A 15,547-nucleotide genomic window follows, 5' to 3' on the forward strand; every position below is an offset into this window, starting at 1 on the left:
CAGGTGAAATATTATCATGTAAAGCAACCATAAACACATGAAAAGACCTAGGTTTACAATTTATGATTAAAACTCTACTATCTACACAATATACATAGACATAAAATGTAAAAACTTAAATATCTTAGAAACAGTAGCCAATCAGTTGTTTTAATTGTCATATTTGAATTCAGCACATCAAAATACATAATAAATAGCTCATTTTATCTCTGAAGCAGACGACTTCTCAAAAATTGTAGACCAGTGTAATAATGAAATAATAATAATACAGAGAAAGACTCTTCTGCTCCTGGTATTTCCTTGTTCTGAAGAAGAAAAATGGAGTTTTTTGTCCTATTCTGTACATAAGGAGACTCAACAAACATGCATATGGTCTCAGGTTCTACTCCTGGGAGAATTCTGCACCAAAAAATCAAAAATTCTGCATATTTTATTTGTCAAAAAATGCAATATAATCACTCCCATTTCATTTATTTTTTGGTAATTTATTTAAACTACCATATAGAAAAAAAATCACAATAACTGTTCAGCATTTCCTAAACACATGAAAGTTAAGTTACAAATACTTGGTAACCCTGTATTCCAGTTATAATCCTGGATTTTCATTTAAATGACGTTACTTTTATATTGGTGTTTGGTGTTCTGTAAAGTAGAACGTTGCTTTAAATTGCTCAGACTTTCACGCTTGAAAGTCGTACCATTTTGCTAATCATTGTCCTGCATTTTTTTTAATGGGATAAGTAAAATAGATCCTGAGCTGTAATCTAACTCCATTGTGCCTCTGGCACAGGAAAAAGGAGAAAGCACATAGACTTTCCTAGCTGAGGATTCCCTTACTGTCATTTACAGTAAGGCTCCTTTTTGTACTCTGGCAAGGTAAAGCCTTAATTGACTAAGAATGGGAACATTAGCAGCCTGCCTGTTTAGTTGTTACAGGAGTAAGGTTCAGGGGGTAATGTTTGCCTCTGTCAGGTTCATAACTGGTTTGCAGTTCTCAGCTTCCGGTCCACAGAAAATACCTAAGATTCCAAATGGGGCCTTACCATTACCAATACAGGGTTTTGCTTTTCAGATTCTCTCTGATGCTGACTGTTAACCAAGTTTCTGGCCATAGTAATGACTTATCTAAGGAAGGAGGGAATCCCTGTCTGCCCCTGTCTAAATGACTGGCTGATCAGAGGCAGGTCCCAAGAAGAGACTGCTCTGGATTGCATCTTCTCCCTATTCTTTCCCTTAAAACTCCTGGTGAAGTATGTGAAATAATCTCTCGTACTAGCTCAGACAATAGAGTTCATGGGCACTGTGCTTAACTCAAGTTTGGTGAAAGCTTTTATGCCAGAGTACAGGTTCTGGTCCCTTCGGTCAACAGTGTATGACCTGCAGATCACTGTGTGTGCATGTTTGGGACATTTTGGTCATATGTCCTTGTGCATATATGTGTGGTGCAGCTTGCCAGACTTTGCCTGCAGCCATTACAATAGTGGCTGAGGATAGTGTATATTCCATCCACACACCTTATTACCAAACAAGTCGGTCTCCCTCCTCCCCCCCATATCCTGCAGGAACTCAAGTGATGGCTATATCCTTTGACTGTAAGAAAAGGGATACACTTCTTGTTCCCTTTCCCAATGATGATGCTGGAGAGTTGCATCATGGACAGACTGTGGTGCCCACTGGAACCATCTGAAAATGCAAGCTTCAGGATCTCAAGATGATCTAAAACTTCACATGAACAACTTGGAACTGAGAGCTATCAGACTGGCTTATATGGCATTCCTTCTCATCCTCTGAAACACCCACTGTGCGATTGTGACAGGCAACATGTCAGCAATGCACTCAACAAACAGGGAGGTGCTTGATCATCTCCTCTCTGCCTGGAGGTGATCAAGTTCCAAGAACAGTCATATTGGTAAGGAGTGACTCTGATAGCTCTACACCTACCAGGGCTCAGCAATGACCTGGTGGACTTTCTAGGCAGAAATGTGGTAAACAGCCACAACTAGTCACCATGGAAATATTTCGTTGATGGGAACGCCCACCATAGACCTCTTCACCATGGCAGATAATGCCAAATACAGGGATTTCCACTCCATGGGCAGTGTGAGCCCCAGCTCCCTTCCTAGCACCTTTGTACTTCAATGGTCTTGAGGACTGCTGTATGCCATCCTACTGATCACTCTGACCCCTAAGAGCATATCCAAGATCAAATGGGACAAAGCTACAGTCATCATAATATTGCCCTGCTGGCTGAGATGATTTTGGCTGTTGGATCTCCTGTATTTGTCCAGCCAGCCCCCCACCTCCAAAATGACTTCCCACCTGTCTGGAAATGCTGTCTCAGAACTAAGGACAAATATTTCATCTGAATCCATAGCCGTGCTTGGTGGCCTGAATGTTGGCTTATTGAGGAAGACAGACGAAGACTGCTCCCTACAGGTCCAGAAGATCCTTTTACAGAATGGCAAAGATTTTCCAAATGAGAAGCTCAAAACAATGTGAATCCAACTCAGATCCTATACCAAAGATTCTGGACTATATGCTGCTTCTGAAACAAGCCGAACTAGCCTTTATCTTCCTTAAAATTCATCTAGAAGTCATATCAGCATGTCTCGCTCTGATACAGTCATACTCAATCTTTTCATACCCTACAGTTTTGAGATTCCTCAAGGACCTTCTCCCTACCTGCCCTCCAACTAAGGACCCTACTCCCACATTGTAGCGTAGTGAAGCCTGGAGTCGCCATTTGTGCCATCAGCAGAATGTTCTTTATACCACCTCACTATCAAGATGGTCTTTCTGATAGCCATCACATCAGCATGTAGAGTCAGTGAACTGCGAGCTCTCGTGGCTGGACTGCGATATATATCCTTCCACAGGAACGAAGTGGTGATGGAACCGGACCCTAAATTCATCCACAGAATGGTCTCAGAAGTCATCTAAGCCAGTCTGTCACCTTACCGTTCTTCTCAAAGCCACACTCATCACCAGGAGAAAAGAAGCTTTGTATTCTGGATGTTACTGGGACTCAGCTATATGACATAAACAAGACTTTCAGACTTTCTCCCTGACTCTTTGTGGCCATATCCAATACATCAAAAGGCCAAGCCATCTCATCCCTGAGAATCTCAAAGAGAATTATTTAGTGCATTTCTACCTACTTAATATCTGTTGTATGGCAAGGCTCTCCCTGCAAAAGCTCCATGTGGGGTGCAGACAGCATCTTCAGCCTGCTTTAGAACTATACAGATAGCTGAGATCTGTAAGGTAGCCACATGGAGCAACTCACTGACCTTTGTGAAATGCTGTGCATTTGACATGGCTGACAGAGCAGATGTCGCATATGGAAGAGCAGTACTTCAATCCATGTTTGACTAATACAACTGAGATTCTTCACTCGCATCCAGTGAGGATTCTTCTTGCCTGTCACCTAGAGTGGTATTTACACTAACACATATTCGAACAAGAAAGTACAGTTATTTACCCTACAATAATTGAGGTTCTTCAAAATGATGTAGTCCCACGACCCACCTTCCATCCTTATTTTTCGGAGTCCTCAGCAACACCGGCTTTAAATTGTGAGAGAACTGAGGGGAGGGTCATAGCCACTCCACCCTTTCTGCCCTCGTATGGGAGGCTCCGCTGCACATTATTTGTAAAATAAAAAAAATGAAAAATTCAGTCTCCCAATGCATGGGTCGCATTCACACCTAGAGCAGGATCCACACTTACAACATTTCAAAGAAACACAGTTACTGTAGGGTAACTAACTGAACTTCCTAATGTGTATATATTATAGACAGGGCTGGTTGTGCTATGTATTATTCTTCCAGGTCTTGTGTCTGATGAAGTGGGCATTCACCCATGAAAGCTTATGCTCCAATACTTCTGTTAGTCTTAACGGTGCCACAGGACCCTCTGTTGCTTTTTACAGTTTCAGACTAACATGGCTACCCCTCTGATACTGAACTTCCTAATGTGTATATATTATAGACAGGGCTGGTTGCGCTGTGTATTATTCTGGCAGCCTTTTCTTTGAGAAGCTCTAACACCTCCATACTTTGAAGGTGGGCACTTGAAATTGGCAGGTGGAGTGGTATTTGTGTCAGAGATGTGGTTTTTGCTATTCCCATGAAAATTTGTCCTATTTTGGTCATGCTTAGTAAAGACTTGCTAGAGCTTCACCTTTAAAATCTCCAAAGAACAGTCAGCACTGGATCTTTAATAATGTTCTTTTAACATAGGGGTTTTTTTTGTGTGCAATAAAATACAGAATTTGGAAAATTTCAGTTGTTTATCTCTCAACCCTCAAAACTTGTCACATGGCTGGATGCTAATAAATTCATACTTTATGTACATTAATCAAATGTTATTTGGGTAAAAAAGTATTAATTCAAGTTTCATTGTTTTGATTATAAAAAGTTTCATTTCATAGCTCCTCTATAAAAATACCCTAAACTTTTCAATAGCATTTCTAATCTGGTGATGTCATTTATTTTCCTTTTTATGATAAAAATCATTTTCACAAAATTCTAGTTGAGACTTTGACAAAATGATAATATATTTTGGGGATAAATTGTGAGTTTCGGTAAAAGGTGAACTATTCTTATTAATATATTATTGTATGCATTTTCTTTAGAGATTGGCTGTAGGAGTTTTGACAGAAAATGGCTTGACGTTGGAAGAATGGCTGCCTTCAGCATGGATTACAGATACTATTCCTCGTCGGTGTCCGTTTGTGCCACAAATGGGTGATGAGGTATTTTTGTTTTTCTCAAGATTCTTGCTTTCCATTTCCAGTTTTTCAGCTTTTTTACGTAACTTTTTTAGAAATGTATGTAATTATTTTTCATCATTATTTTTCTGAACATTTTGGATTGATTAAAACTCCCTTTAAAGCTTAATTTTAATCAAGCCAAAATTATTTTCTTTCAGAATGAAAGTTTCTCTGTCAGCACATTCTACACTGCCTCTGTGCTCCTTAAAATCTTCTAAATGCTATGTCACATTTCGGCTATCCCTTTTCTTTTTCCACACTATTGTGATGGGGTTTTTTTATTGCACTGTATTTCTCCTGTACCTTTCCTCACCTTTGTTACTTCAATGGGGTATGCCCCGTATACTAAAGCGAGAAGTAAAGCAGGAAGAACTGGAAATACTAGTTAATATGCACAACTATGACATAGCTGGCATCACAGAGACTTGGTGGGATTATTGGTATAGAAATGTACACTTGCTCGGGTATTGGGAAAAGGGAGGAGGTATTGCCTTATATATCAAGAATGTATAAACTTGGACTGAGGTTGAGATGGAAATAGGAGACAGACTTGTTGAAAGTCTCTGGGTAAGGATAAAAGGAGTTAAAAAAAGCAAGGGTGATGTTATGGTAGGGGTCTACTACACCTAACCAGGAAGAAGAGGTGGATGAGGTTTTTTTTAAATAACTAACAAAATCATCCAAAGCACAGGACTTGGTGGTGATGGGGAACTTCAACTACCCAGACATCTGTTGGGAAAGTAACACAGTAGGGCACAGATTATCCAATAAATTCTTGGAATGTATTGGAGACAATTTTTTATTTTAGAAGATGGAGAAAGTTTCTAGGGGATAAGCTGTTCTAGATTTAATTTTGACAAATAGGGAGGAACTGGTTAAGAATTTGAAAGTGGATCATGGAATGATAGAGTTAATTATTCTAAGGACTGGTAAGAGGGAAAACAGGACAATAAAGATAATGGATTTCAAGAAGGCAGACTTTAGCAAACTCAGGGAGTTGGTAGGTAAGATCCCATGGGAAGCAAGTCTAAGGGGAAAGACCGTTCAAGAGAGTTGGCAGTCTTTCAAAGAGACATTATTAAGGGCACAAGAGCAAACTATCCATTGTGTAGGAAAGATAGGAAGTATGGCAAGAGACCACCCTGGCTTAACCAGGAGATCTTCAATGATCTCAAATTGAAAAAAGTCCTCCAAAAAGTGAAAACTAGGTCAGATTACAAAGGATGAATGTAAACAAATTATACAAGTATAAAGGGACAAAATTAGAAAGGCCAAGGCACAAAACAAGATCAAACTAGCTGGAGATGTAAAGGATAACAAGAAAACATACTACAAATACATTAGAAGTAAGAGGAAGAGTAAGGCCCATTACTCAATGGAAGTGGGGGGGACGACAATAACAGAAAATGTGGAAATGGCAAAAGTTCTAAATGACCTTTTTGTTTCAGTTTTCACCAAACAGGATAGTAGCAATTGGATGTCTCAAATAGTGAATGCCAGTGAAAATGAGGTAGGATCAGAGGCTAAAATAGGAAAAGAACAAGTTAAAAATTACTTAGACAAGCTAAATGTCTTCCATCACCAGGTCCTGATGAATAAATCCTAGAATACTCGAGCTGACTGAGGAGATATCTGAGCCATTAGCAGTTATCTTCAAAAAGTCATGGAAGATGGGGTACATTCCAGAGCATTGGAAAAGGGCATATAGTGCCAATCTATAAAAAGGGAAATAAGGACAATCTGGGGAATTAGAGACCAGTCAGCTTAGCTTCAATACCCAGAAAGATAATGGAGCAAATAAGTAAGCAATCAATTTGCAAACACCTAGAAGATAATACAGTGATGACAAATCCATGATGACTGGTACTTAAGAGAAAATCATGTCAAACCAGCCTAAGAGCTATCTTTGACAGGGTAACAAGCCTTGTAGATAGGGGGGAAGTGGTAGATGTCGTATATTTTGACTTTAGTAAGGCTTTTGATACTGTCTCGCATGACCTTCTCATAAACAAACTAGGGAGATGCAATCTAGATGGAGCTACTATAAGGTGGGTGCATAACTGGTTGGAAAACCGTTGCCAGAGAGTAGTTACTAGAGGTTCACAGTCAAGCTGGAAGGGCATATCAAGGGTCCCATAGGCATCAGTTTGGGCCCAGTTTTGTTGAATATCTTCATCAGATGATTTAGATAATGGTATAGAGAGTACACTTATATAGTTTGCGGATGATACCAAGCTGAGAGGAGTTGCAAGTGCTTTAGAGAATTGGATTAAAATTGAAAATGATCTGGACAAACTGGAGAAATGGTCTGAGGTCAATAGGATGAAATTCAATAAGGACAAATGCAATGTATTCCACTTAGAAGGAACAATCAGTTGCACACATACAAAATGGGAAATGACTGCCTAGGAAGAAATACTGCAGTAACGTATCAGGGGGTAATGGATCACAAGCTAAATATGAGTGAACAGTGTAATACTGTTGCAAAAAAGCAAATGTCATTCTGGCATGGAGTATTGTAAGCAAGACACGAGAAGTAATTCTTCCACTGTACTCCGTGCTGATTAGGTCTCAACTGGAGTAGTGTCCAATTCTGGGTGCTACACTTCAGGAAAGATGTGGACAAATTGGAGAAAGTCCAGAGAAGAGCAACTAAAATGATTAAAGGTCTAGAAAACATGATCTATGAGGGAAGATTGAATAAATTGGATTGTATAGTCTGGAGAAGAGAAGACTGAGGAGGGACATAAGTTTTCAAGTACATAAAATGTTGTTACAAGGAGGAGGGAGAAAAAATGTTCTCCTTAACCTCTGAGGGATACGACAAGAAGCAATGGGCTTAAATTACAGCAAGGGCAGTTTAGGTTGGACATTGAAAAAAACTTCCTAACTATCAGGGTGGTTAAGCACTGGAATAAATTGTCCAGGAAGATTGTGGAATCTCCATTATTGGAGATTTGTAGACAAAAACTTGTCAGGAATGGTTTAGATAATACTTAGTCCTGCCATGAGTTCAGGGGACTGGACTAGATGACCTCTTGAGGTCCCTTCCAGTCCTACATTTCTATGATTCTGTGATTCAATAGTTGAATTCCAAAAATGACAGATACATAAAACAATTTTTGTTTTTAATTTATAAAATGTGCCAAGTACAATGTATTGGGTGTACGAACAATACTTATTATAATATATGGCTTGAAAATCCAAGTCAAAAACAAGATTTTATGTACCCTGTCTTCCACAATCAATGACACACAAGTTCACCCCTTGGGAAAAAGCCAGAGGAAGTAGTTGGGCCATACACTATAAAATCTGCACAGTCCTGAATCTTCAAAGAGCTAAGCATTTCTGGAGAGGTGTTGAGCACCCAGAGTGCTGAACTGAGGACTGGTCCACGCTAACCCCCCAGTTTGAACCAAGATACGCAACTTCAGCTACGTGAATAACGTAGCTGAAGTCGAAGTACCTTAGTTCGAAATACAAGGTACTTACCGCGGGTCCACACACGGCAGGCAGGCTCCCCCGTCGACTGCGCATACTCCTCTTGCAGAGCAGGAGTATCAGCGTCGACGGCGAGCACTTCCGGGATCGATTTATCGCATCTAGACAAGATGCGATAAATCAATCCCAGAAGATCGATTGCTTACCGCCCAACCCGGAGGTAAGTATAGACGTACCCTGAGTTCCCACATAGATCATCAACTTCAGTTTCCATGGAGAGCCTCTGAGGAGGTGCTCTGCTCCTCACAGAATCAAATCCAAGATGAACTAATCTGGTCAGTGGTGCCATCTAGATATTGTAGGGTTGTCAGCGATATGCCTGTACCATACTCTTAAGAGTCTTTAGCACCCTACTAGTATTGACATGTTTCACAGAAATCTCACATTTGGCCAGGCAAAGCAGATGTTGCACTGTATACAGGGAATACTTAGGCATGCTCTCATCTGTCTGTTGTTCAAAAGAACCTTGACATTAATGAACTTGACAATTGCCACCTAGTCTGTACCTGGAAACATAGGAATTATTGCACTAAAAGAGATGTACCAGTAATACATCTAGTCCAGAATCATATCACTGACAATGGTTGTTCTCATATGTGTCCGAGAGGGTGCAAGAAATTCCACAGCTGGATAATTATTTTATTATAAGCACGGCTGGTAACATGACTTATTATTAAGGTTGCTCAACACTTCCCTAAGGCCGTATTTTCTGTTGCTTATGACTTTGACGATAATTATTTGGGCTGAAATTTTCCATACTGGGTGTCTGCCTTAGGCTGCATTTTTTGGAAAATTTCAGCCAAAACAATTTAGGATGTGTCTGCACTGCAGTGCAAGCTTGGGCTCATATCCACCTTTCATCTACACATAATTATGTCTGACTCAGGCCAGCAAGCCCTCCATGTGCAGGCCCCAGGACCCCATCAGTGTGGAGAGATATTTGAGCCTGAGTCCCACAGGCTCAAATTTTGCAGAATGGATGCAGCTCTGACCCATGCCTCCCATACTGGAACCTGAAAGTCCACCAATGCTGTCCCACAACCCCATGGGATGGTGTCTTTCGTCCTTTCTATCCCAAGAAATGGAAATGGTTTCTCTGATTCTGGTACAGCTGCTCAGAATTTAGCCCTTCCTTTTTATTCTGACTGCTGAGCTGTAAGCAGAGTGAATCTTCTCTTATGTTTATAATGGCCACCAACACAAAATAGTCCTTTGCCAAGTGCACTGCTAGCTGGTCATGAGAGCACAATCAGATTTTAGTTAAACTCTCGGGTGAGATAAGCAAACAATTTGACTTCAGCAAGAGTTCAAGAAATGACCATGCATACAAGGAAATAGTGAAGAAGTTGGCAGCTTTGTGGATTTATCAGACCAGCGCAGAGAGTGGATTAAGCATTCCAAGAACAACTACTGGAAAGCCAGGAATGAGAACCACACCTCTGGAAACTCACCTGCCCGTTTTATGAGGAGTTTGACCAGGTGCTGGGAATGGCACCGAGTACTGAGCCACCAGCACTTTGACAGTCTGGTTAGCAGAGATGTTGATCTTCTGACCCTGGAATCCAGTTTGACACCGGAGGGGAGCAAACATCCGATCAGGCTGCTGAAGTGACTCTTGTGCTCACACCAGTCTCCCAGGATGCTTTGCTGCTGTAGCAGCTGCAGCACATCTTGGATCTCTACTCAGAAGACCTTTTTGATGACTCTTTGGAGGAGCAGCCCATTGCAGAACTAGCAGCAGAAACACACGAAGCAGAAGTAGCCCCTCAACCTGGTAAGTTTCTGGTTCCATGTTTGTTGTTGTTATATGGATAGGAGGAATTTCTGAATTATGACCCAATGGAAAATGTATTACAAGCTGAGGGCAGCAGTGTGTATCTGCCAATGGTGAATGGAATGCCAGCACCTTAGCAGCACCACCACATGGAATTCAAAACGGAAACCAGGAAGCGCAAACATCAATGAACGAAGCATTTAAAATTTAATTTTACTAGAAACAAGCACATTCTTACAAAGATGTGCTGGAATGTTAAAAATGAGAACCAGATATTGCCTTCCCTTTTAGTATCCCGTGCCATACAAATTAGTCCCACCACAGTGTAATGAGCTGCCTGTAAATGGTCAACTGTCTGGTGGGGAAGTTAATTGTAGTCCATGGGCAATGAAATCAGTGTCCAAAGTACAGCTGGTGGGGGGGTTGTATATACACCAGAAATGTGCCAGGGAGTGGGGGAAATGGCTGTGTAGTTCTTTGAGAGTCTGTGTTGTTGTGTGTGTTTGCATGTCGTCACTGGGTAGTTGCGGTCAGAGCAGCATGCATCGGAAACTGTAGGGAGGCAATAGTCTATGTGGATGCTAACACAGCATCCTGTTGATTTCCCCCATGAATTTTGGCCCAATCCCAGTGCTGTTAGCTGCAAACTTTTCCCATAGTAGGGAACTCGAGAGGCATTCAAGTTTCAGAAAAATTGAGTATTTTCTAGTTCCAGCTCTGTAGATCACCAGCCCACTCCATTCGTAGATGTGCATTCAGTCACCGTAAGTTTGAAAACCTCTGTGGCATACACAGCTGGCTTGCCTCTGACAGCTTGGAATAAAATGTCCCTTTGACATTTTGGAACCTTTAGACTTGTGATGTCCTCCAGAAGTTGGAATCCCTGAAAGGCTAGAGAAGGCTTAGTTAGTAAGCTGTCACTTCTCTGCCCACAAACCAAGCTGGTCTGCAATTTTTAAACCGAAAAATTTTAAATTTTAACTTACCATTCTTTCTGCATCGTTTCACTGTGATTCAGTTGTGTTAACACAGCTTTTGGGAACTGAAATATTCCTCTCCGGATATATTGAAGTTCAGTTTTGCAAAGTATCATTTCTGGGCCTTGAGATTCCACAAGCCACTTTTGCCTGCAGAAACCTGATTTAAAGTGCTGAAACAATAATGCACTGTTTGATGTCTACTCTTAGGCCTTTCTGCCTCTGCTGGTCCCTCCACCTTGACAGTGTGAGTGCAGTCAAGCAGACCCCTGGGATGCAGAACTGTCACAGACTAGTCCCAGCAGAAGTGTTTCTGTGATGAACTTAAAGTGAACATTCTGGACAGGGATAACAAGCAGGTGCAATACCAGAAGGAGAAGGATTCACGGCAAGTGGAAAGGCACAGACAGGCTGCAGAGTGAGAGGACAGAATTGCAGTGCAGTGCAGTTTCTAGAGCAGGAACATTGGCTGAGGGAGGAAGATAGAGCACAGCAGAAAGACCTGTTTGAGAGGCTGTTGAGAGGCTTATGACCCCAAGAGTACAGGCTCCTGCTGCGCCTGCACCATGCCCTGAGTCCCCTCCATGGGACCATGTGCTGCAAAGCAGGGAACAGTTTGGACAATTCCATAGTTTGGGTGGCCCATGCAACCAAAACGTAACAGCAGCTGGACAGGGCAAATCTACCATGTACAATCCTCTAACCCTGTGCTGAGCCATCCCCGCTGAAGGCTTCCCACCCCTGTGCACCGGTGCCAAGAGCATACTAAACATAAAAGAAGGGGAAAGGAGAACAGGAGGCCAGAGGACATGCAACCTAAGGGGATTTATTTGTTGTCACTGTGTTCACTGTTTAATGTTTGGTTTATGCACTCTGTTTTATAAATGGTTTTGGAGTTGGGTTATTATTGGTGTGTGAGTGATAGCTGGCTTGCATGGCAGTGGTTTAATCTATTTTTGTGTTTCACATCCATGTTCACAAATAAAGGCCTTTATTTTATTAAGACTGACCATCACTGCATCACATCATATAATGTGTATTTTAAATAATAAAGATAAATGCACGATAAGGGACAGCTGGGAAGTTGTATTTGAACATAAGTATTCAATAACTTTCTCTACATCAATCCCTACTGTAAATCTACAGTTCTTGCCACACGCCTCTACCCCCCAGTTCATAATCAGTCATGTCACCTGTAAGTACAGTGCATAGCAATCAACCTCCTACCCAGTTCATAATCAGTTATGTCACCTGTAAGTTACAATGCGTAGCAATCAGCCCTCCCCATTTCGTTACATGATCTCATTTACTATAAACATTGTACAAGCACATTCATAAACATACTATTCTCCCTCTTCCATTGGCCTATGCAAGCCCATAACATGGGAGCACAGAACCCTGATTTGTGTTGCCCAGATGCATCCTGCTCCAGTTGTGATAGGCACACTTTCTGGTATGATGTACCAATTCAGCGATCCATTTCTGTCATGGGTCCATTCGGGGAAAATGGCTCACCTTTGGCTTCACAAAGATTGTGAAGAACACAGCAAGCCACAGTAATGCAGACAGCATTGATGACACTGGAATCCTAACAGATCTTCAGACAGTGCCAGCTGAATTTCAGTTTGCCGAACCCACCTTCAGTCACCATTCTGCACCTTCTGACAGTGTGATTAAATACTGTTTTGCCAGGTGTTCTGGTATGGTTCCTAAGGCAAGGCAAAAGGGGGGGTATGCAGGGTCCTCCAAAATAACAGTGGGGACAGTAACTCCATTTATGACAGTGTCATTTGGTGACAATAGTGTTGCATCTTGTCCATGGATGTAGACTCCCAGTAGTTAGAAAACCCTGGCATCATGATCTTTCTTAGTGCAGCCCATGTTGCCATCCATAATGGTCTCTGTGGTCCACAAGGGCCTGCATAACAGTGGAGTAGTACCCTTTGCTGTTTATGTTCTCATGCGCCTTGAGGGGGGCAAACTATGGGCACGTGAGTCCCATCAGTGCACCCAGCGTAGTTTGAAAACCCCATTCTCTCAAAACTAGTAATTACTTCAGGGATATTGTATGCCCACCACTTTTGGGTAAATCACGTGCCTCATTGCCTTGGAAACCACCACCACCACCTTACCCACAGTTGACTTTCCAGTGCCAAACTGGCTAGCTACGGACCTGTAGCAGTCCAGGGTAGCCAGCTTCCAGATGGTTATAGCAACCCACTACTCAACCAGTATGGCAACCCTCTTGTGTGTGTCCTGACATTGGAGGGTGGGGGCAAGCTGTTCACAAAACTCTAGAAATGTAGCTTTCTTCATGTGAAAGTTTTGGACCCACTGTTCATCATCCCATATCCATATGATGATGTGATCCCACTAGTCTGTTCTTGTGGGCCTGCTACAGAAGCATTGGTCTGCATAGGGGGCATCAGCGGTTATTCTGAGAGTTGTAAGCAGCATCAGCCAATTTGTCTTCCGTGTCTGTATTCTCCTCCTCCTCCTCTGACAGGTGCCTTTGGTAGGTCAGAAAATGCAAGAGAAGCTCTTCAGATTGTGGTTCCTCCATGTTGCTGGTTCAGGTTGTCGGGAGCATGCAGACTCAAAAGACAGCTCAGCAGGATGTGTTGGCAGGCTGTGATATCTTCCTATAACCTGGGATGGGCAGTAAAGTTTTCCCACACTGCACCATTAACCAAGGGCTAGAGCGACCACAGCTGGGAAGCCTGGGATATGGTGATTTTGACTTGTATCTGTGTACTGCACTGTGCACATTGGAACCTGGATTTGGGTCCAAAAATTCTAAACCTAGCGTCACTAATGAGTGTGTGGACTCTCAAGCCCTGGGCTAACAAAGCCAAGGTCCTCTGACTCAATTTCCACTAACACTAGGATTACATTGCATACCATTTGCAATTTCAGAGGATAAGGCTAGGGAAAAATACATTATTTTTCAATGTTAAAAATATTGTGGCAACCTTTTCTTTGGAAAGCTGTAGTGCCTCCATGCTTTGGAACAGGGACTTGAAATTTTACAAGAGGGTGGAGACTAGTGTCAGGGATGTGCTTTTCTCCGTGAGAATGTACCCAAACTTGGCCAAGTAAAAAGCCTTTGAAAAATTGCAGTTTGCACATGCTCAATACAGACCTGCTAGTTCTTAACAGCTAAAATCTCTGAAGATTCCATCCTCCCTGAACATTCAGGAGCCTCGACAGCTAGACTGCTTCATCCCCGTGGAGTGACTGAACATGCTGCAGCCCAAGTCTATTAGTGAAACTGACTTTCCCTGTTATAGCTGCTCCTGGCAGAGCTTGGGCTGGGCACTGAAGCAAAGAGCCAGTCTCTCCAGTGCTCACAATGACTCTCTACTGGCACCCAGGTAGCATGGGGGGGGGGGAATAGTTTGATTCAGATGCAGAGCACACGGAAGCTGGACCTATGGCATTGTGGAGGAGTAGACTGGGGGCAAAGGCTGGGACTAGAGTCTGGCAGTGGGGCTGAGGCTGGGACTGGAGTCTAGCAGCAGGGCAGGGGAAAGGATCTGGGGGGAGATTTGACAAGGAAAAGGTTGCAGGGGTAGAACTGGGACTGGCTAAGCAAAGAGACTGTGACAAGGGGAGGTGAGGGCACTGAAACCTGGTGAGAAGCCCAGGAACTAAGACTGGGAATGGGAGCCAGTAGGCTCAGGGGAAGGGGGAAACAAGAAGCCAAGTTTGGGGAGGATACTGGTATTAGCTAGGCAAGGAGATTGGGAACAAGGGAGTAGGGAGGATTAGGAGTGGCTGGAAGTGGGGGAGGCTGGGACTGGAATGGGGAGTCTAAAGAGGTGACATTAGAACTCCCTGGGAAAAGAGACTGGGACTGGGATCAGAAGCCTGAGGCATGGGACTGGCTAGGTGATTAGAGTGGGACTGGGGCTGAGGAGCTAGTGGTGGGATAAAGACAGGTACAGGTTGTATAGGATGAGGCAGAAAGAGTCAAATTTGGGAGGGCTGGACAGAAGAGTCTGTGAAACCTAGAGTCGATCAGACAATGTTCATCAAAATAGTTTTTTGTCAGGAAAAACAGTTTTGATTAAATCAATTTTGTGTGTGAGAAATCATATTTGTTTAAAAAAAAAATTCCCGGAGAGAGTTTGAATTTTTTTTTTTTCCCAGAAAAAAATTCTAATGGAAAATTCCCAAATTATGTTTCAAAATTTTATTTTATTTTTAAAACCATCAAGTGTAGCTGCTGTTTGCTACTGATTGAAATGTCTTGCATTTTTTCTAGAGCAAACTGTTTTCTATTTTTGTTGTAATTTGTTTCATTAAACAAAAACAGCATGCACTTTGATTTAGAAAAAAAGATAAGACATTTCAGTCAGTGTTAAGTATTATCTGCCTGTGCCTAGTAAAAAATACTTGAAACAAATTTTTTAAATGAAATAAAAAATTTCAAAGCTGAGTTTTTTCAGAATTTGTTTTGTGGGAAATTTCAAAAATATTTTGTTTCGTTTCCAATTTCTTGAAATGTCAATATTTCCC

The 15,547-nt window shown here is 42.1% G+C and overlaps 1 protein-coding gene across 2 annotated transcripts in view; it reads left to right on the forward strand.

Annotated features, from left to right (window-relative positions):
• PHIP (pleckstrin homology domain interacting protein) overlaps positions 1–15,547 on the forward strand; it is a 339,129-nt gene that overhangs the window by 269,962 nt on the left and 53,620 nt on the right. For both annotated transcript variants that reach the window (XM_034766155.1, XM_034766156.1), the window contains exon 24: positions 4,637–4,756. In XM_034766155.1, coding sequence (XP_034622046.1) covers positions 4,637–4,756 — 120 coding nt within the window. The remainder of the gene's footprint in view (positions 1–4,636; positions 4,757–15,547) is intronic.

Source organism: Trachemys scripta, chromosome 3 (genome assembly GCF_013100865.1).
Source record: "Trachemys scripta elegans isolate TJP31775 chromosome 3, CAS_Tse_1.0, whole genome shotgun sequence".
In the NCBI taxonomy this organism is placed as follows: Eukaryota; Metazoa; Chordata; order Testudines; family Emydidae; genus Trachemys; species Trachemys scripta.